At 48.8% G+C, this 20,791-nt stretch overlaps 1 protein-coding gene across 17 annotated transcripts in view; it reads left to right on the top strand.

The window, feature by feature from the left end:
* LOC106576581 (neuron navigator 3) overlaps nucleotides 1–20,791 on the top strand; it is a 226,349-nt gene that overhangs the window by 108,454 nt on the left and 97,104 nt on the right. For all 17 annotated transcript variants that reach the window (XM_082964081.1, XM_082964077.1, XM_082964078.1 and 14 more), the window contains 3 exons: nucleotides 1,238–1,309; nucleotides 8,291–8,433; nucleotides 18,528–19,605. In XM_082964081.1, the coding sequence (XP_082820207.1) occupies nucleotides 1,238–1,309; nucleotides 8,291–8,433; nucleotides 18,528–19,605 (1,293 nt within the window). The remainder of the gene's footprint in view (nucleotides 1–1,237; nucleotides 1,310–8,290; nucleotides 8,434–18,527; nucleotides 19,606–20,791) is intronic.

Below are 20,791 nucleotides of genomic sequence, written 5' to 3' on the forward strand. Positions count from 1 at the left end.
TAATATAGTAATATAATCGTCATAATATAATATAGTAATATCGTGGTAATAGTATAGTAATATAATGGTAATTATATAGTAATATAATGATAATAATATAATATAGTAATATAATGGTAATAATATAATACAGTAATATAATGGTAATAATATAGTAATATAATGGTAATAATATAGTGATATAATGTAATAGTATAGTTATAAAATGGTAATATAGTAATATAATGGTCATAATATAATATAGTAATATAATGGTTATAGTAATATAATGGTAATAATATAGTAATATAATGATAATAATATAATATAGTAATATAATGGTAATAATATAGTAATATAATGGTAATAATATAATACAGTAATATAATGGTAATAATATAGTAATATAATGGTAATATAATGGTAATAATATAATATAGTAATATAATGGTAATAATATAGTCATATAATGGTATTAATATAATATAGTAATATAATGGTAATAATATAGTAATATAATGGTATTAATATAATACAGTAATATAATGGTAATAATATAGTAATATAATGGTAATAGTATAGTTATAAAATGGTAATAATATAGTAATATAATGGTAATAATATAATATAGTAATATAATGGTAATATTATAGTCATATAATGGTATTAATATAATATAGTAATATAATGGTAATAATATATGCCATGTAGCAGACACTTTTATCCAAAGTGACTTAGTCATGCGTGCAAACATTTTTCGAGCAGGTGGTTCTGGGAATTGAACCCACTATCCAGGAATTGCGTAGGGGCGGCAGTTAGCCTAGTGGTTAGAGCGTTGGGCCAGTAACCGAAAGGTTGCTAGATCAAATCCCTGAGCTGACAAGGTAAAAATATGTCGTTCTGCCCCTGAACAAGGCAGTTAACCCACTGTTCCTAGGCCGTCATTGTAAATAAAAATGTGTTCTTAATTGACTTGCCTAGTTAAAAATAAATGTAAAAAATAAATTGCAAGCTCCATGCTCTACCACCTAAGCTACAGAGGACATACGTCACGTGAACCGCAGTACGGGTTCACACTATGTGCTTCTTTCACTAGGGCTCGTGTTGTTAGTTACTGTCTCTGTCTCGCTCAATGCTCTCCTCTGACTCTCCTTATTGCATTAGATGATATCTCAAAGATGCTACAGTTTAAAGAGTCCAGCGAGCCGTTGGCCTCATTCCTTCACTAATTCTGCGTCTCTCTCTGCTCTCTCCACAGTCTCGCTGCGCGGTATGGTAGTCCCCCGGGTCACAGTGGAATAGGAGCAACACCACAGAAGAAAAACACAAGGTATGACTCTCACATGGCTAACTTTCTTTCACCTTCTTTCAGTTCATGTCGACATGAATGACACATATTGTGTACTTTACTGTACAACCTCTTAAATTCATAATAATCTACTTGTGAAAATCTTGGCACAAGGAAGGTCTTACATTTGGTTTGGTAGTGCATCTATCTTAGAGGATTTCATAATGGAATACTTTGTGTTGGCTATTCTCTGATGCCAAACTAATATCGGCACTTGGCGATCATAGGCGTCAGTGACGTGCGTGAGCCATTAAACTCAAGCCTATGTGGATTAGGGGCCATTTTACCGAATGCTGCATTGAACAGAATGACTTTCTGTGGTTGCTTCCAGCCAGTTCCAGGCTCCTATACTTCACCAGGCCAGTTGTATGGCTCCCAGAGCATTTGTTTCTCCTTAGTGGTAGTGGCTGGTGGGAACCAGCGTGCTGGCAAATTACTTCACGCAATCCCCGCCAAGCTATGTGAAATATGTGCTGGACAGCGTTGACAACCCTATGGGTGGTATTCCCACTTTAGGACATTGACAACCCTATGGGTGGTATTCCCCCTTTATAACATTGACAACCCTATGGGTGGTATTCCCCCTTTATAACATTGACAACCCTATGGGTGGTATTCCCCCTTTAGGACATTGACAACCCTATGGGTGGTATTCCCCCTTTATAACATTGACAACCCTATGGGTGGTATTCCCCCTTTATAACATTGACAACCCTATGGGTGGTATTCCCCCTTTATAACATTGACAACCCTATGGGTGGTATTCCCCCTGTATAACATTAACAACCCTATGGGTGGTATTCCCCCTGTATAACATTAACAACCCTGTGGGTGGTATTCCCCCTTTATAACATTGCCAACCCTGTGGGTGGTATTCCCCTTCACAGCATTGACAACCCTGTGGGTGGTATTCCCCTTCACAACATTGACAACCCTGTGGGTGCTATTCCCCTTCACAGCATTGCCAACACTATGGGTGGTATTCCCCTTCACAGCATTGCCAACCCTATGGGTGGTATTCCCCTTCACAGCATTGCCAACCCTATGGGTGGTATTCCCCTTCACAGCATTGCCAACCCTATGGGTGGTATTCCCCTTCACAGCATTGCCAACCCTATGGGTGGTATTCCCCTTCACAGCATTGCCAACCCTATGGGTGGTATTCCCCTTCACAGCATTGCCAACCCTATGGGTGGTATTCCCCTTCACAGCATTGCCAACCCTATGGGTCGTATTCCCCTTCAGAGCATTGACAAGCCTATGGGTGGTTTTCCCCTTCAGAGCATTGACAAGCCTATGGGTGGTATTCCCCTTCAGAGCATTGACAAGCCTATGGGTGGTATTCCCCTTCAGAGCATTGACAAGCCTATGGGTGGTATTCCCCCTCACAACATTGACAACCCGTCAGCTGGTGTTGCTGAATAGCTGTCTACAAGCTGCTTTGCTCTTAAACACAGCTGTTAACTAAGGGAATATATATCCAATATTTACACATGTATCAGAGAAAGCAGGGATTGTAAATAGTACTGTAAATATGAGTCTGGTTGTGTGTGTGTGTGTGTGTGTGTGTGTGTGTGTGTGTGTGTGTGTGTGTGTGTGTGTGTGTGTGTGTGTGTGTGTGTGTGTGTGTGTGTGGCGCGTATGTGTGGGCCGTCTTCACCACCCGCTGGAGCGCCGTGGTGTAACTGGTCAGGACGCTCTCGATGGTGCAGCGGTAGTATTTGGAGAGGCCGCCTTAGGAAGTAGACACTGCTGCGCCCTCTTGACAAGAGTGTTGTTGGTCCATGTCGTCCTCGGTGATGTGAATGCAAAGGAACTTAACACTGCTGACTCTCTCTACTGCAGTCCCGTTGATGTGGATCTGGGCGTGTTTCCTTGGATCGGGGCGTGTTTAATTGGATCGGGGCGTGTTTCCTTGGATCGGGGGCGTGTTTCCTTGGATCGGGGGCGTGTTTCCTTGGATCGGGGGCGGCCGGTCGGGGGCGGTTTCCTTGGATCGGGGCGTGTTTCCTTGGATCGGGGCGTGTTTCCTTGGATCGGGGGCGTGTTTCCTTGGATCGGGGCGTGTTTCCTTGGATCGGGGGCGTGTTTCCTTGGATCGGGGCGTGTTTCCTTGGATCGGGGCGTGTTTCCTTGGATCGGGGCGTGTTTCCTTGGATCGGAGCGTGTTTCCTTGGATCGGGGCGTGTTTCCTCCTCTGCCGATGCATGAAAATCCCACTAACACTTGAATTAAAATGAATACCTTGTATTATTATCCCCAAATGGAAACTCTATCGATTGGATAAAATGGCTGAGATTTCACAACAAAAGTAGTTGGGCAGAGTTACTTTTCCCCTGACCCAGTGCAATGCCCAGCCATTCATCTCCCTGTTGGCCTCCTCTCTCCCTCATTACCTTGGCTAATGAAAGTGGGCCTGTCTCATCAGGCCAACCACACCAGGACTGATTGGGTTTCTTAGCTAACCCTGACTACAGCCATAGCCGGATAGAGACTATAGTGTGTGTGTGTGTGTGTGTGGTGGGGGGGTGTGTGACAGACTGCACTGTTTTGGGGGCCAGGATCAGCACTCTCTGGGCCTTCCAGGGGGCTGGTGTGATATAGCTAGGAGCCAGCGTCAGTCGTAAAATGGCAGACGATACGAGTCCACCGGGACTCACCACACCGGACCTGGAGAACACACGGCCTGTGTGAGTTGTCCTGCACCTCTAATGAAATGAAATGAACTGGACAGATTTTTCCTGATGCAGATTGATATGTGAAAATAAAAACTAGTGGTCACGTGACCTGCTCCCATAACTTGAAACTAACTACATCGTTGATGAAGAGTGCACGTTTTCTTCCATGAATTCTCGCTGGGAAGGGGTCAAATGATATCATTCACTGAAAGTATTGTACATGAAGACATTAGCCCTGTAGTTTCAGTTTGTGGCCATAAATGTACCTTTGATTTACTGCGGAGGATAACCATTGGGCATGAACAGTTGTTTTATTGTGAGGTACTAGCCTACACCCCCAGGGGGATTTTAATGTCAACAACATTATTCAGGAAATACAGTCAATGTGAGTTCCCAGCACAATGGTAGCCTCACACGTTTGTGAAAGCTCCTGTGTTTGATTGGCTGAAGGCCTTAGTTCTGTTGCAACCTTGGCAGTTTTATATGTGAGGATATTGTGCCTTGAAAAAGAAACTCAAGCAACTCTCCAACTATTGCTCCACGATGCATTTAATGGATCTCCAACCACTAAACACATTGTGGGGCAAACAGGAATGCCAGTGTGCTGGAGTTTCTTTCTCTACTATTAAAGTGTTTCCTCTGTGCTCCTAGAGCTGTATAAAGCGTTTCCTCTGTGCTCCTAGAGCTGTGTAAAGTGTTTCCTCTGTGCTCCTAGAGCTGTGTAAAGTGTTTCCTCTGTGCTCCTAGAGCTGTGTAAAGTGTTTCCTCTGTGCTCCTAGAGCTGTGTAGTGTTTCCTCTATGCTCCTAGAGCTGTGTAAAGTGTTTCCTCGGTGCTCCTAGAGCTGTATAAAGTGTTTCCTCTGTGCTCCTAGAGCTGTGTAAAGTGTTTCCTCTGTGCTCCTAGAGCTGTGTAAAGTGTTTCCTCAATGCTCCTAGAGCTGTGTAAAGTGTTTCCTCTGTGCTCCTAGAGCTGTATAAAGCGTTTCCTCTGTGCTCCTAGAGCTGTATAAAGTGTTTCCTCTGTGCTCCTAGAGCTGTATAAAGTGTTTCCTCTGTGCTCCTAGAGCTGTATAAAGTGCTTCCTCTGTGCTCCTAGAGCTGTGTAAAGTGTTTCCTCTATTCTCCTAGAGCTGTGTAAAGTGTGCAAACAAGCCTCTTCAATTGATTTTGAGCTTAAAATCCCTACTCCACTCTCTCAGCAAACCTGCTTACCTGGGTCCTATTCACTAGGAACCAAGCAGAATGACAAATGGGGAGGGACTACCTGAACTTGTTCAATAAGAAACTCTTGTTTTTCGTTGGAAAATGTTTTCTGTTGCAAAGCATTTTGTTTCATTTTGCTATAGTGTGCACTAATGGATACACCCCTGGTGTGTTGACAGTGTTTCGGCATCTCACCCTCAACTAACAGCACTTAAAAAAAAAAAAAAGCCATTTAAATTCAGCGTGTTCGCAGCAGGGGGCGGTGTTTGACAGCTTGTCCGCAGCCTAGAGCACCTGTCTGTGATGCTGATAGAAGCGATTCCAGGGAAGCTTTGGTAATTGTCCTGAATATACAGCGACAGATGTGCTGACTTGCTAAGAAACCTGTTATTCAATTTGACTGACTCCCCTGAGCTTCCTGAACAGAAGCAGGCACACACACACACATTTTGTTTTATACATACTGTGTCTCATACTACTCCTTATCTTTCGCATAGGTATGTACTGTCAAACACACACGCTCTCTTTCACTAATATAGATAATGGTCTGAGCATATGGCAGGGTCTTCTGTTCAAGTGGGCGCTCTCGCTCCATCTCCTCTCTCTCTCGCTCCATCTCCTCTCTCTCTCTCTCTCTCTCTCTCTCTCTGCCCCCCCCCCCCCCCCCCAATCCCTCCTGCCTGGATATATTTGACATTACCTATTTGACATTACACACATTCACTCATGAAGTCATGCTTATTCAGCTCACGGGTCTCCAGGTGCCCCTCTCAGCCTGGGTGGGTGGGTCGGTGGTTGCATGTGTTTGTACATGTGTGTATTGAGTCTGTTATCTGGGGGGGGGGGGTTGTTTTGCAGTGAGCACAGAGACACCCTGTCAGTGTGAAGCCGTTTCCTCTAGCCCTGACTGACAGGGGGAATAATGTGTCTGGCCACCCATCTCCCTCTTCCCCGTCTAAAAATAGAACTGAGTGCTGGAGACCCCGGGTGCATCCCAAATGGCACTGGTCAGAAATAGTTCACTAAATAAGGACTAGGGTGCCATTTGGAACACAGGCAGCCAGGAGGGACATCAGATACATCTTAGTTAGCCCCGTCCCGGAAATGAAGGATTATATATTAGTAGGATGTTATTATTTCTGATCATGATGCATTGGTGGCAGGATGTGGTGAAATATGTATTGACAGGGTGATGAAAGTGTATCATTACCAAGTGGATGGAGCTTCTAGCATATCTACATCACCTGGTTTTTCATTTTACCATCCGTCCGTTTCCAGCCCAATGATGTCTACAACCACCCAGACTCCTCAGTCACTGGACCAAGACATTGTAGGGTGCCGTTTGGGACACACGTTGAGTAATGCATTGATCCTTGGGTTGAAGACTGGAGTTAAGAGACTCCTACGTCACAACAGAAGGAGTTTGTGTTACTCTTGTTCCATCAATCATAACATGACGTATGGATTGACTGAGTCGGGACCAGTCCATTGTCTGCGTTGCATTGCGAGTTGGCTTTTTACTCTGAAACAGAAAGAAAAAGGTGCACGTTTATTCGTCACAGTATGATTTCTGCCACCACAATTTTAGCCGCATACGTACCCAATTCGGAATGTGTGTTTTATTGTCTGTTTGACACACACAGTCATGTTTACTATCAAACAGACTGTCTCCTCGATGTGGTTTAAATTCTGTAGGAGAGAGAGAGGTTGCATCTCAAATGACACCCTAGTCCCTATATAGTGCACTACTTTTGACCAGAGCCCTACTGTAAGTAGCACTATAAAGGGAATAGGTTGTGATTTGGGACTTAATAGAGTCGTTTCCCTAGATGCATTACCGCAGGGCTAAGATGTTAATTCTCTGGTTGTGTTGTTTTGACCCTTAGCCATTACTTCACATTGCCATCTAGTCCCTCAAGCTTCCTCAGTCTGCTTCTGTGACAGGTTTATGCCCTGTTGTTAAGTCTCTTTGTCCAGGGTTACGATGCCTAATTAAACTCCCATACTCCCCTTTAATTGCCAAGCTTTTAGGGGTGTCAGTTTTAAAGGGCCAGTCATAAATGATGTGGATTGGATAGTGGGGTAGTTTAGATGATGGAATCCCCATGGGGAGAGATATATTGTAATGTTCATGTGATTAGATAATTTTCTTTGAGATGTGATCATGTTTTTCCAGGACAAAGGCAGATTTGTATAGATTTCACTTCCTCGTAAAGGTCAACGAGTCCATCTGCAAAGTTGGACGTCAGCAACATATTTTCCAGGTCAATTATCTCACTGATAAAACATCCAAAACAAAGTAAAAGTTCCCAGAAAAGGACCATTCATGATGACCATTCATTTATTCATGCCCAAGGCAGTTACCTCGCCAGATGCATTGAAGTGTCCAGCTTGACTCAAGGACTGTGGGTGCATTCCGTGCGTGTTACACTGAGTTCTTTTAGCCATGCTGATTGGTTAATCTCAGTGTTTAACCAATCAGGAGGTTGTTTGGGTGCAGTACTGAGAAGACCTTGCTCTGTCAGTGTAGTGGACTGTGAGATCCGTTCGCATGCTTTAACGAGTCTCTAATGGAATAATGAGCCTATGGCCTCTCCCCCCTCTGGGACTTATGACTGCGCTCCAGCTGTGGCATCAGAAGTAAACATCCACATTAGACAATTTGCCACAGATGCTGAAGTGTGTATTCTCTTGTGTGTGTCCCTGAGAATACATGTGGTTCTTTCAGCACAACACTAGGTGTGTGTGTGTGTGTGTGTGTGTGTGTGTGTGTGTGTGTGTGTGTGTGTGTGTGTGTGTGTGTGTGTGTGTGCGCGTGCGCGCATGCTCGCGCTTACATCCGTGTATCCATGTGTGGGCTCTTATGCATGTCCCAGAGAGAACATAATGGTCCTTTCAGCACAACACTAGCTGTGTGTGAGTGAGAGAGCTTATATCCATGTGTGGGCTCTTATGCATGTCCCAGAGAGAACATAATGGTCCTTTCAGCACAACACAAACACACTACCTAACTAGACTTTTCTTTTTGTTGCTCTGTGTGTGTTCACGCTTTCTCCTCACCCGCTGTGTTTTCGTCTGCAGGTTGCCAGGGCCGACCAGGGTGTCCGCTGCAGGCAGCGGGGCCCCCAAGGGCCAAGGATCCTCCAACCTCAACAGGAGGAGTCAGAGCTTTAACAGCATCGATAAGAGCAAGCCTCTCCAGTATGCTAGTGGCAATGACAGAGGTAGGTGAACCTAGAATCAGGTAGAAGCAGGCCTGAGCCGTATGAGCCGAGCCGAACCAAACTGTTCTAATCTAGCCTGGTTACACGGTTGCTGGAACCTTGATGAAAAAGACACAATGTAAAACCAGCGCAGTTTGATTAGGATCGGCACAATAGTGTGAAAATGGTGATATGGCCGTGTCTAAACTCACCTTCCATAAGGTTTAAACAGGATCAGGAAAACCTCTACTGTCTTAGATTTCATTCTCTTACCCCTGCGTTTCTACAGCTGTTTTCCTCAGGGTCGGTCAGTACCATTCAGCATTTATATTTTTGAGCGCATGGTCCACAACATGCACTAGGTGGCGCCACTGATAAACACAGTGGGCTGGACAGAGCAACGCACGCCAACACACTCCACATTAACCAGTCTGCTGAATCATATCAGCAGTGTAGTTGACCAGAGTTGTAGGGTATTCGTTTAGGGAGAAGGCAAGACGGTGCATTTCACAGCATGGTGAGTGGTAGTGGTTAGACTACAGAGCTGTGGGGCTGTGGGGCTGAATCACAGCACGCTCCACCAAGCATAATAACCTGCCATGATGACAGATTTTGTCACACACTCGCTATCCTTATTTTATTATTGTCATATTACTTTTATCTGAAAGTAAGTGGATGAAATTATTTGTCTGTGTCCCGAATGGTAGCCTGTTCCCTATATAGTGCATTACTTTTGACCAGGGCCCTATGGGCTTGGGGAAAAAGAGGCTTCAACAAGGCTCTTTTCTTATCAAGCCCCTACCTGGTGGTTCTTTAAGCTTATATTATGTTTGTAGATATTGAATATTTGTCTCTCAGTATTTTACAATGATTGTACAGTGGTGGTACCATTCCCTTTACATTCACGTCTCCCTTCATCCCTCTGTCACTATCACAGAGTAACGGTCGTCGGTGGAGTTACGGTCGTCGGTGGAGTTACGGACGTCGGTAGAGTTACGGTCATTACGGTCGTCGGTGGAGTTACGGTTGTTACGGTCGTCGGTGGAGTTAAGGTTGTTAGGGTCGTCGGTGGAGTTACGGTCGTCGGTGGAGTTACGGTCATTACGGTCGTCGGTGGAGTTACGGTTGTTACGGTCGTCGGTGGAGTTACCGTCGTCGGTAGAGTTACGGTCGTCGGTAGAGTAACGTCGTCGGTAGAGTAACGGTCGTCGGATGAATTCCGGTTGTTACGGTCTTCGGTGGAGTTACGGTCGTCGGTGGAGTTACGGTCATTACGGTCGTCTGTGGAGTTACGGTTGTTACGGTCGTCGGTGGAGTTACGGTCGTCGGTGGAGTTACGGTCGTCGGTGGAGTTACGGTTGTTATGGTCGTCGGTGGAGTTACGGTCGTCGGTGGTGTTACGGTCATCGGTAGAGTTAGTTGTCGATAGAGTTACGGTCATCGGTAGAGTTACGGTCGTCGGTAGAGTTATGGTAGTCGGTAGAGTTATGGTCGTCGGTAGAGTTACGTTCATCGGTAGAGTTACGGTCGTCAGTGGAGTTATGGTCATTATGGTCATCGGTAGAGTTAGTCGTCGGTAGAGTTATGGTCATCGGTAGAGTTATGGTAGTCGGTAGAGTTATGGTCGTCGGTAGAGTTACGGTCATCGGTAGAGTTACGGTCGTCGGTAGATTTACGGTCGTCGGTAGAGTTACGGTCGTCGGTAGAGTTACGGTCGTCGGTAGAGTTACGGTCGTCGGTGGCGTTACGGTCGTCGGTGGCGTTACGGTCGTCGGTGGAGTTACGGTCGTCGGTGGAGTTACGGTCGTCGGTGGAGTTACGGTCGTCGGTGGAGTTACGGTCGTCGTTGGAGTTACGGTGGAGTTACGGTCGTCGGTGGAGTTATGGTCGTCGGTGGAGTTATGGTCGTCAGTAGAGTTATGGTCGTCTGTAGATAAAACACCAAGAGGGGATACTGTATATCAGTCCATAAAAGAGAGGGAGAGAAGGAATGGGGGATGGAGTAAATGTGGTTTTAAAAGAGTGTCAGTTCAGGGCCTGTCAAAGGGAAAGCGGAGGGCTGTCCTCTTTTTCCTCATGCTTCTCCATCCCTACCTTCTCTCTCTTTCTCTTTCTCTTTCACCCCCTCTCCCCTTTCTCTTTCACTTGCTCTCTGTCCCACTCTCTCCCTCTCTTTTTCAATGCCTCTCCTCTCTCTCTCTCTCTCTCTCTCTCTTTATCCCTCTCTCCCTCTTCCGATGCACATTAACAGAGAACAAGTCTACCAACCATGAACAGACCCCGGTCACCGACCCTGTTTATTTTGGCCAGAGCCAGCCCACTAGATTTACACCAGTGCCTTCCTTGTCCCCTGTGTCCCATTTGCCCAGACCTGTTGTCACAGTGGTTGTCTCCCAAACGCTACCCTATGCCCTTTATAGTTAACTACTTGTTAGCATGGCCCATAGGACTCTAGTCAAAAGTAGTGCACTATATATGGAATAGGATGCCATTTGGGACACATTAATCCCCCATCCAGAAAGGGAGTGAAGGTTTTTCTGTTTCCTCAGTACCCCCCTTCCACTGTTTAAACCATTACTCACACCCTACTTTACCACCTAAAACAGAGCTAATGTCTCCCCTGGTGGGAACAGCCAACTCCATGGTCCTTCTTTCTTGGTGTTTGTGTCGTTTGTCTGTCTCCCCTCTCTCTCACTACCCACTGGCAGTATGTTGTCTGTCTCCCCTCTCTCTCACTACCCACTGGCAGTATGTTGTCTGTCTCCCCTCTCTCTCACTACCCACTGGCAGTATGTTGTCTGTCTCCCCTCTCTCTCACTACTCACTGGCAGTATGTTGTCTGTCTCCCCTCTCTCTCACTACCCAATGGCAGTATGTTGTCTGTCTCCCCTCTCTCTCACTACTCACTGGCAGAATGTTGTCTGTCTCCCCTCTCTCTCACTACTCACTGGCAGTATGTTGTCTGTTTCCCCTCTCTCCTACTGGCAGTATGTTGTCTGTCTCCCCTCCCTCTCACTGGCAGTATGTTGTCTGTCTCCCCTCTCTCTCACTACTCACTGGCAGTATGTTGTCTGTCTCCCCTCTCTCTCACTGGCAGTATGTTGTCTGTCTCCCCTCTCTCTCACTGGCAGTATGTTGTCTGTCTCCCCTCTCTCTCACTACTCACTGGCAGTATGTTGTCTGTCTCCCCTCTCTCTCACTACTCACTGGCAGTATGTTGTCTGTCTCCCCTCTCTCTCACTACTCACTGGCAGTATATTGTCTGTCTCCCCTCTCTCTCACTACCCACTGGCAGTATGTTGTCTGTCTCCCCTCTCTCTCACTACCCACTGGCAGTATGTTGTCTGTCTCCCCTCTCTCTCACTACTCACTGGCAGTATGTTGTCTGTCTCCCCTCTCTCTCACTACTCACTGGCAGTATGTTGTCTGTCTCCCCTCTCTCTCACTACCCACTGGCAGTATGTTGTCTGTCTCCCCTCTCTCTCACTACCCAATGGCAGTATGTTGTCTGTCTCCCCTCTCTCTCATTACCCACTGGCAGTATGTTGTCTGTCTCCCCTCTCTCTCACTACTCACTGGCAGAATGTCGTCTGTCTCCCCTCTCTCTCACTACTCACTGGCAGAATGTCGTCTGTCTCCCCTCTCTCTCACTACTCACTGGCAGTATGTTGTCTGTCTCCTCTCTCTCTCATTACCCACTGGCAGTATGTTGTCTGTCTCCTCTCTCTCTCACTACCCACTGGCAGTATTTTGTCTGTCTCCCCTCTCTCTCACTACTCACTGGCAGTATGTTGTCTGTCTCCCCTCTCTCTCACTACCCACTGGCAGTATGTTGTCTGTCTCCCCTCTCTCTCACTACTCACTGGCAGTATGTTGTCTGTCTCCCCTCTCTCTCACTACCCACTGGCAGTATGTTGTCTGTCTCCCCTCTCTCTCACTACTCACTGGCAGTATGTTGTCTGTCTCCCCTCTCTCTCACTACTCACTGGCAGTATGTTGTCTGTCTCCCCTCTCTCTCATTACCCACTGGCAGTATGTTGTCTGTCTCCCCTCTCTCTCACTACTCACTGGCAGTATGTTGTCTGTCTCCCCTCTCTCTCACTACTCACTGGCAGTATGTTGTCTGTCTCCCCTCTCTCTCACTACTCACTGGCAGTATGTTGTCTGTCTCCCCTCTCTCTCACTACTCACTGGCAGTATTTTGTCTGTCTCCTCTCTCTCTCATTACCCACTGGCAGTATGTTGTCTGTCTCCCCTCTCTCTCACTGGCAGTATGTTGTCTGTCTCCCCTCTCTCTCATTACCCACTGGCAATATGTTGTCTGTCTCCCCTCTCTCTCACTACTCACTGGCAGTATGTTGTCTGTCTCCCCTCTCTCTCACTGGCAGTATGTTGTCTGTCTCCCCTCTCTCTCATTACCCACTGGCAGTATGTTGTCTGTCTCCCCTCTCTCTCATTACCCACTGGCAGTATGTTGTCTGTCTCCTCTCTCTCTCACTACCCACTGGCAGTATGTTGTCTGTCTCCTCTCTCTCTCACTACCCACTGGCAGTATGTTGTCTGTCTCCCCTCTCTCTCTCACTGGCAGTATGTTGTCTGTCTCCCCTCTCTCTCACTACTCACTGGCAGTATGTTGTCTGTCTCCCCTCTCTCTCTCACTGGCAGTATGTTGTCTGTCTCCCCTCTCTCTCACTACTCACTGGCAGTATGTTGTCTGTCTCCCCTCTCTCTCATTACCCACTGGCAGTATGTTGTCTGTCTCCCCTCTCTCTCACTGGCAGTATATTGTCTGTCTCCCCTCTCTCTCACTACTCACTGGCAGTATGTTGTCTGTCTCCCCTCTCTCTCACTACCCAATGGCAGTATGTTGTCTGTCTCCCCTCTCTCTCACTGGCAGTATGTTGTCTGTCTCCCCTCTCTCTCACTGGCAGTATGTTGTCTGTCTCCCCTCTCTCTCATTACCCACTGGCAGTATGTTGTCTGTCTCCTCTCTCTCTCATTACCCACTGGCAGTATGTTGTCTGTCTCCCCTCTCTCTCACTACTCACTGGCAGTATGTTGTCTGTCTCCCCTCTCTCTCACTGGCAGTATGTTGTCTGTCTCCTCTCCCTCTCACTGGCAGTATGTTGTCTGTCTCCTCTCCCTCTCACTGGCAGTATGTTGTCTGTCTCCCCTCTCTCTCACTACTCACTGGCAGTATGTTGTCTGTCTCCCCTCTCTCTCACTGGCAGTATGTTGTCTGTCTCCCCTCTCTCTCACTGGCAGTATGTTGTCTGTCTCCTCTCACTACTCACTGGCAGTATGTTGTCTGTCTCCCCTCTCTCTCACTACTCACTGGCAGTATGTCGTCTGTCTCCCCTCTCTCTCACTGGCAGTATGTTGTCTGTCTCCCCTCTCTCTCACTGGCAGTATGTCGTCTGTCTCCCCTCTCTCTCACTACACACTGGCAGTATGTTGTCTGTCTCCCCTCTCTCTCACTACTCACTGGCAGTATGTTGTCTGTCTCCCCTCTCTCTCACTACTCACTGGCAGTATGTTGTCTGTCTCCTCTCTCTCTCACTACTCACTGGCAGTATATTGTCTGTCTCCCCTCTCTCTCACTACTCACTGGCAGTATATTGTCTGTCTCCCCTCTCTCTCATTGGCAGTATGTTGTCTGTCTCCCCTCCGTCTCATTGGCAGTATGTTGTCTGTCTCCCCTCTCTCTCATTAGTCACTGGCAGTATGTTGTCTGTCTCCCCTCCCTCTCACTGGCAGTATGTTGTCTGTCTCCCCTCCCTCTCACTGGCAGTATGTTGTCTGTCTCCCCTCTCTCTCACTACTCACTGGCAGTATATTGTCTGTCTCCCCTCCCTCTCACTGGCAGTATGTTGTCTGTCTCCCCTCTCTCTCACTACTCACTGGCAGTATGTTGTCTGTCTCCCCTCCGTCTCACTGGTAGTATGTTGTCTGTCTCCCCTCTCTCTCACTACTCATTGGCAGTATGTTGTCTGTCTCCCCTCTCTCTCACTACTCACTGGCAGTATATTGTCTGTCTCCCCTCTCTCTCACTACTCACTGGCAGTATGTTGTCTGTCTCCCCTCTCTCTCACTACTCACTGGCAGTATGTTGTCTGTCTCCCCTCCCTCTCACTGGCAGTATGTTGTCTGTCTCCCCTCTCTCTCATTAGTCATTGGCAGTATGTTGTCTGTCTCCCCTCTCTCTCACTACCCACTGGCAGTATGTTGTCTGTCTCCCCTCTCTCTCACTACTCACTGGCAGTATGACCTGGGGGAGCTAATTGCATGGTGTACAAGTGGATGAAGAGGCAGTCTGCTGCTTGTCTATCAGTCACTAGTCCAGTGTTAAACTCAGGAGTCATGTCCATGCTTATGAATCAGCCTGGTACTTAAGCATTTAATATTGTACTTAATATTGCAATTCCAATCTTTAATCTTGATACAGGTCTGTTTTAATGTGTGATTCAGAATGTTTTTGTGTATATCAATTGTTTTCTCTGTATGCTGCTCAACACATTTCCAATCTATTTTAATCAGCCTTGCGTAACATGGCCAGTCGCCAGTCGCTCTCCTCAACAGTTTGCCAGTGGGGGAGTTATGTCATTGGGAGTGAGAGTTTGACCCCAGCCTAAGGACTCAACTTTAGGCCCAGTGTAGATAAGATGCCTCCCCCTCATCCCTGCGAGGGTGGAGGCTTTAGATTTGGGGGTCAAATGAAACGATCCCTTGGAAATGTCCGAGAAATTTCAATGATGCAGCCAAACCTTTAGCAAAAGACAGGGAATTAAGAGTCTAGTCATGGCAGAAGAGCCTGTCTGAAGAGATCATGTAAAAAGCAAGAGCTGCAGGCTAGTGCTGGCCAGCTCACGGTGACAGGGTCTGCGTCCCAAATGGCAACCTATTCCCTATTAAGTGCACTATGTAGGGAGTAGGGTGCCATAGGGGACACTTCCAGATGTCCAAAGTGAGAGAAAATGAGGGCAGGCTCACAGATATTGGGACTTGGTGTTTATTACAAGAGGATTTACTCAGCTCACTGTGTGTGTGTGTGTGTGTGGGGGGGGGGGGGGGGGGGGGGGGGGGGCGGCATGTGTGTGTGGAGGGCGTGTGTGTGTTTGCGTGCCACACGATGGGTGTGTGAGCACTGAGCAGCAGACGTGTGAGGGTCCAGCGCCCAGCCAGCAGAAGTGACATTTCACTCTCAGCCGATGAAGTAAGCGGTTGTGAAAGAGTGTGTTGCCATGGTAACGCCAAGTCTCTACTTCTTCTCTGGGGCGTTGGTGGCGGTGGCATCAGCCGATTGGTATGAAATGGCATCCTTCGGGCCCCTGTTATCTTTAAAGACGTGGTTCATTCGCTGGCCGCGCGTACTGAATCCCAAACACATCGGCCCTCATTCACAATCTTATCACAGTGTTGCCCGCGACTCCTACAAATAAATCAAATCAAGCATGGCATTTCTGTTGCCCAACTTTCACGGCTGTTTCCATGGTGTGAGGGAAAGCTCTGTCAGCCTATCACAAGAATGACTGGGCTTCTTAGATGAAAGGGTTAAGTGAGATTCTGGGCAGAAAGAGCAGTCGGGCTAGTCATGAGACAGACACACACACTGTTTCTTTCTTTCTTTCTCTCTTTCTTTCTCTATCTTTCTCTCTTTTTCTATCTGTGTCTTAAACACTCTCTCACACGCATACACACACAGGCTTGTCTTTAAAGAGATGACTTGGCGTGTGCCAGCTTACATGTTCCTGCCACGGACTGACACGTTTACAGGCGTCGTAAGGTTTTAAAGGCTGTGGTCCAGATCATAAGCTGATTAGTGTACCAACGCCAATGTGTGTCTATGGAGATTGCATGGCTGTGTGCTCTATACACCTGTTAGCAACGGGTTTGGCTGAAATAGCCGAATCCACTAATTTGAAGGGGTGTCCACATACTTTTGTATATACAGTATATTGTATAATCCTTAAGGTTGCAATGCATTTCCTATCACTAACCTCTCCCCTTGGTAGAAAGTAGCAGTACAGTATTAATGTATCTCCATGGAAAGCACAGTGTAGGGGCCGGGAGGCGTCTGCTAGGGGATTGATGGTGATCTGAACACCCACTAGAGAGGAGAAATGGGGGTCCTTCAGAAGGTCAGAGCCACTGCTGAGTGGCTAACGGGACCATCGGTTATCTCACGATCCTGACGGATGGGTGTACGTGGGGCGTGGTTGTGTCCATCTAGTGTAGCGCCGATACGTCATAGAGTGTCTGTGTGTGTGTGTGTGTGTGTGTGTGTGTGTGTGTGTGTGTGTGTGTGTGTGTGTGTGTGTGTGTGTGTGTGTGTGTGTGTGTGTGTGTGTGTGTGTGTGTGTGTGTGTGTGTGTGTGCGAGCATTCTGAAACACCCTGGTTCTTTTGAAAGCGAGTATACAGTTGTTTTGTTCATGTATCAACCCATTCTTGCTTTCCAACGCCACACTAGTAAATGTTTTTATTTTCTGTTGGCATTAGACACCTGCCCAGTTCCCAGGCAGCTTTGGCCCAGGGGGTGAATTGCCTGGCATCCCACTGTCACAGGGGAAATGGCAACAGTTTTAGGTTTCGCAGAATCAATTGCTGAGTCAATGTTTTGCTTGAGCGCGCAGCAGGCTGCACTGCTGCACTGCTGCACTAGGATCTCTGTTTGCAATGGGAAAGATTTGGATAGCGCACTGCCGATCTGCTCCATTTCTTTTTTGTTCCTACCCCCCGACTATGCCCCCCATCCTTACCAACCAATCTCCCATGCAGTCTAGCAGAGAGAGCAAGACAAGCCTTTCTATGTCTGTCTCCCGTGGTGCAGAAAATGCCTGCTGACCCATCCAAACAGCATCTCTCTCTTTATCTCTCCCCCTCTCTCTCTCTCTGTCTCTGTCTCTCTCTCTCCCCCTCCCTCTCCCCTCTTTCTCTCCCTCTCTCTCCTTCGCTCCCCCTCTCTCTCCTTCTCTCCCCCTCTCTCTCCTTCTCTCTCCTTCTCTCTCCTTCTCTCTCCCTCTCTCTCCTTCTCTCCCCTCTCTCCTCTCCCTCTCTCCTTCTCTCTCCCTCTCTCTCCCTCTCTCTCCCTCTCTCTCCCTCTCTCCCTCTCTCTCCCTCTCTCCCCCTCTCTCTCCCTCTCTCTCCTTCGCTCCCCCTCTCTCTCCTTCTCTCTCCCTCTCTCTCCTTCTCTCTCCCTTTTTCTCCCTCTCTCTCCTTCTCTCCCCCTCTCTCTACCTCTCTCTCTCTCTCTCTCTCTCTCTCTCTCTCTCTCTCTCCTTCTCTCCCTCTCTCTCCTTCTCTCCTTCTCTCCCCCTCTCTCTCCTTCTCTCCTTCTCTCTCCTTCTCTCTCCTTCTCTCTCCTTCTCTCTCCTCTCTCCTTCTCCCCCTCTCTCTCCTTCTCACTTTCTCTCCCCCTCTCTCTCCTTCACGCTACCTCTCTCTCTCCTTCTCTCCCCCTCTCTCCTTCTCTACCTCTCTCTCTCCTTCTCTACCTCTCTTTCTCTCTGCTTGTGATCATGTAATAGAAGTGTACATGTGCCAGTGTAGTGGATCCTGGGCTGGGTTCAACAACATCTTTGAGACACCAGCGTGAAGCCAATGGAAAGCTCCCATGTGATGGACTACTCTAGTCATACCTGTCATTGGGGAAGAACCTGTGTGCTTTTATATCATAGCGTGCTACTTTTGAGAGCGTTTTTACTGCAATGATGGTTCTTCTGTCAAAGTGCCAGAGGCTGTAGATCACAGGTGTCAGACTCATTTCACGGAGGGCCGAGTGTCTGCGGCTTTTCCCTCCTCCTTTCTATTTGATTGATGAATTAAGGTCACTAATTAGTAAGGAACTCCCCTCACCTGGTGGTCTAGGGATTCAATGAAAGGACAAAAGGTAAAACTGCAGCCAGTAGGCCCTCCATGGAATGAGTTTGACACCCCTGCTGCAGATGACTCAATGATGGTGAATATTTGGCTCTACATAGAAAGTACCTGCCATTTCATTTTCAATCCAAATTGTTCTCTCAGTATATGAGACCACATGTGTATGTATTGATCCAGTTGTGTTCCTGAGACTGTTGATGTAACTGTGGTGTGTCTGTTTATCTGTCTCCCTTGCAGAATCGGCGAAGAGCATCCCTCTGCCTGGCAGCATGAACGGAGGTGCCCCCGTGCCCACCAGCCTCAGCGGGCAGCAGCTGGCCTCTGCCATCCCCTCCCCCACCGCCAGCAAGTCCTGGCGGAGCAAGTCCATGAACATGAAGCACAGTGCCACCTCCTCCATGCTGTCAGTCTCCACCTCGCCCTCTCACTCACCCACCCCACCCCCCGCCTCCGACCGCCTACGGCCCCCCATGACCGAGGCACCCAAGTCGGGCTCTGTCGCTGGCGGTGGCGCCTCCCAGAGATCCATGCTGGACAAGTTCCGGATGATCAACCCTCGCTCAGCCTCGCGGACTTCGCCGTCGGTGGCCGAGATGGCCTTGCAGGAGGAGGATGACATGTCAGAGTACGGCGAGGAAGGGCTAAGCATAACGGAGCCAACGTCGTCAATGTGTAGCAGCAACAGCACCAAGCAGCTGGCCAAGACTGCCTCGCCCCCCTCCCTGGCAGCAGCCAACAAGGGCTGTGTGAAGGGCCCATCGCCCTCCAGCGGCGGCAGCAATAAGTCCCTGCCCCAGCCCAAAGACAAGGAGGATAAGAGCAGGAGCAAAGGAGGTAAGGCCAGCACCCCTCCCAAAGAGGAACAACGGGAACCCATGGTGGATCCATCCAAGAAGACCTCTAAGATCGCCAGCCTCATCCCCAAGGGAGGCAAGCCTGCAGCGGGCAAGAAGGACAGCGCCATCCCCCCTGCCTCCAGTGGAATCCCCAAGCCTGGGCTCAAGGCCCCCTCGGCGACGGGGAAGCCGGCCGGCGGTCAAGCCCAGACCCAGGCCCAGGCCACCCAGGGTGGTAGTGGAGGGGGCAGGGAAGGGGACAAGGCCAAGGTGGTTAAAGGGGGCCAGGGGGGCTACTACATGCAGCAGCGCTCCCTGGGGGGCCTGGAGGGCCGGCGGAGCAACATGGTGTCTTCCACCAGCACCTCTGCCCTGTCCCAGCCCCCAGGGGCCATGGGGGGGAACGGAGCGGTGCAGCTCCCCCAGCAGCAGCAGCACAACCACCCCAACACAGCCACCGTCGCCCCCTTCATGTATAGGTGAGACTGTCTGTGTATGTGCAGGTGTGCATGTGTGTCTGTGTCTGTGTGTGTGTCTGTGTCTGTGGCTGCCTGTGTGTGTGTGTCTGTGTGTGTGTCTGTGTGTGTGTCTGTGTGTGTGTCTGTGTGTGTGTCTGCATGTGTGTGTCTCTGTCTCTGTGTCTGTCTCTGTGTGTCTACGTGCATGTGATTGTTTTGTGTGACGATGGGGCTGGGGTAGGGTGCGGTGGTCAGGCGAAGGTCTCTCTAATGATTGGTGTGTTCATAAGCTATGAAGAGTTTTTCTATTAGCTAGTTACACCATACCACTAGTATCCTGGGGGAGTAATCCCATCAAGCCAAGAATCCTCATCTGACAGCCTTTGTCTTTAAGGCTGTTAATAGACTTGGACTTCTATAGAGGGCTTTGTAGGATGTTCACATAAAATACAAAGAAAAATACACAATCAAATCACAATTACCCAAATGAGCTCTGGTGCACTGCCTTCCCTTCAGCTCTGGTACACTGCCTTCCCCTCAGCTCTGGTACACTGCCTTCCCCTCAGCTCTGGTACACTGTCTTCCCTTCAGCTCTGGTACACTGCCTTCCCCTCAGCTCTGGTGCACAGCCTTCCCCTCAGCTCTGGTGCGCAGCCTTCCCCTCAGCTCTGGTGCGCAGCCTTCCCCTCAGCTCTGGTGCGCAGCCTTCCCCTCAGCTCTGGTGCGCAGCCTTCCCCTCAGCTCTGGTGCGCAGCCTTCCCCTCAGCTCTGGTGCACTGCCTTCCCCTCAGCTCTGGTGCACTGCCTTCCCCTCAGCTCTGGTGCACTGCCTTCCCCTCAGCTCTGGTGCGCAGCATTCCCCTCAGCTCTGGTGCGCAGCCTTCCCCTCAGCTCTGGTGCGCAGCCTTCCCCTCAGCTCTGGTGCACAGCCTTCCCCTCAGCTCTGGTGCACAGCCTTCCCCTCAGCTCTGGTGCACTGCCTTCCCCTCAGCCTTCCCCTCAGCTCTGGTGCACTGCCTTCCCCTCATCTCTGGTGCACAGCCTTCCCCTCAGCCTTCCCCTCAGCTCTGGTGCACTGCCTTCCCTCAGCTCTGGTGCACTGCCTTCCCCTCAGCCTTCCCCTCAGCTCTGGTGCACTGCCTTCCCCTCATCTCTGGTGCACAGCCTTCCCCTCAGCCTTCCCCTCAGCTCTGGTGCACTGCCTTCC

The sequence above is a fragment of the Salmo salar genome, chromosome 17 (genome assembly GCF_965601325.2).
Source record: "Salmo salar chromosome 17, fSalSal1, whole genome shotgun sequence".
Taxonomy (NCBI): Eukaryota; Metazoa; Chordata; class Actinopteri; order Salmoniformes; family Salmonidae; genus Salmo; species Salmo salar.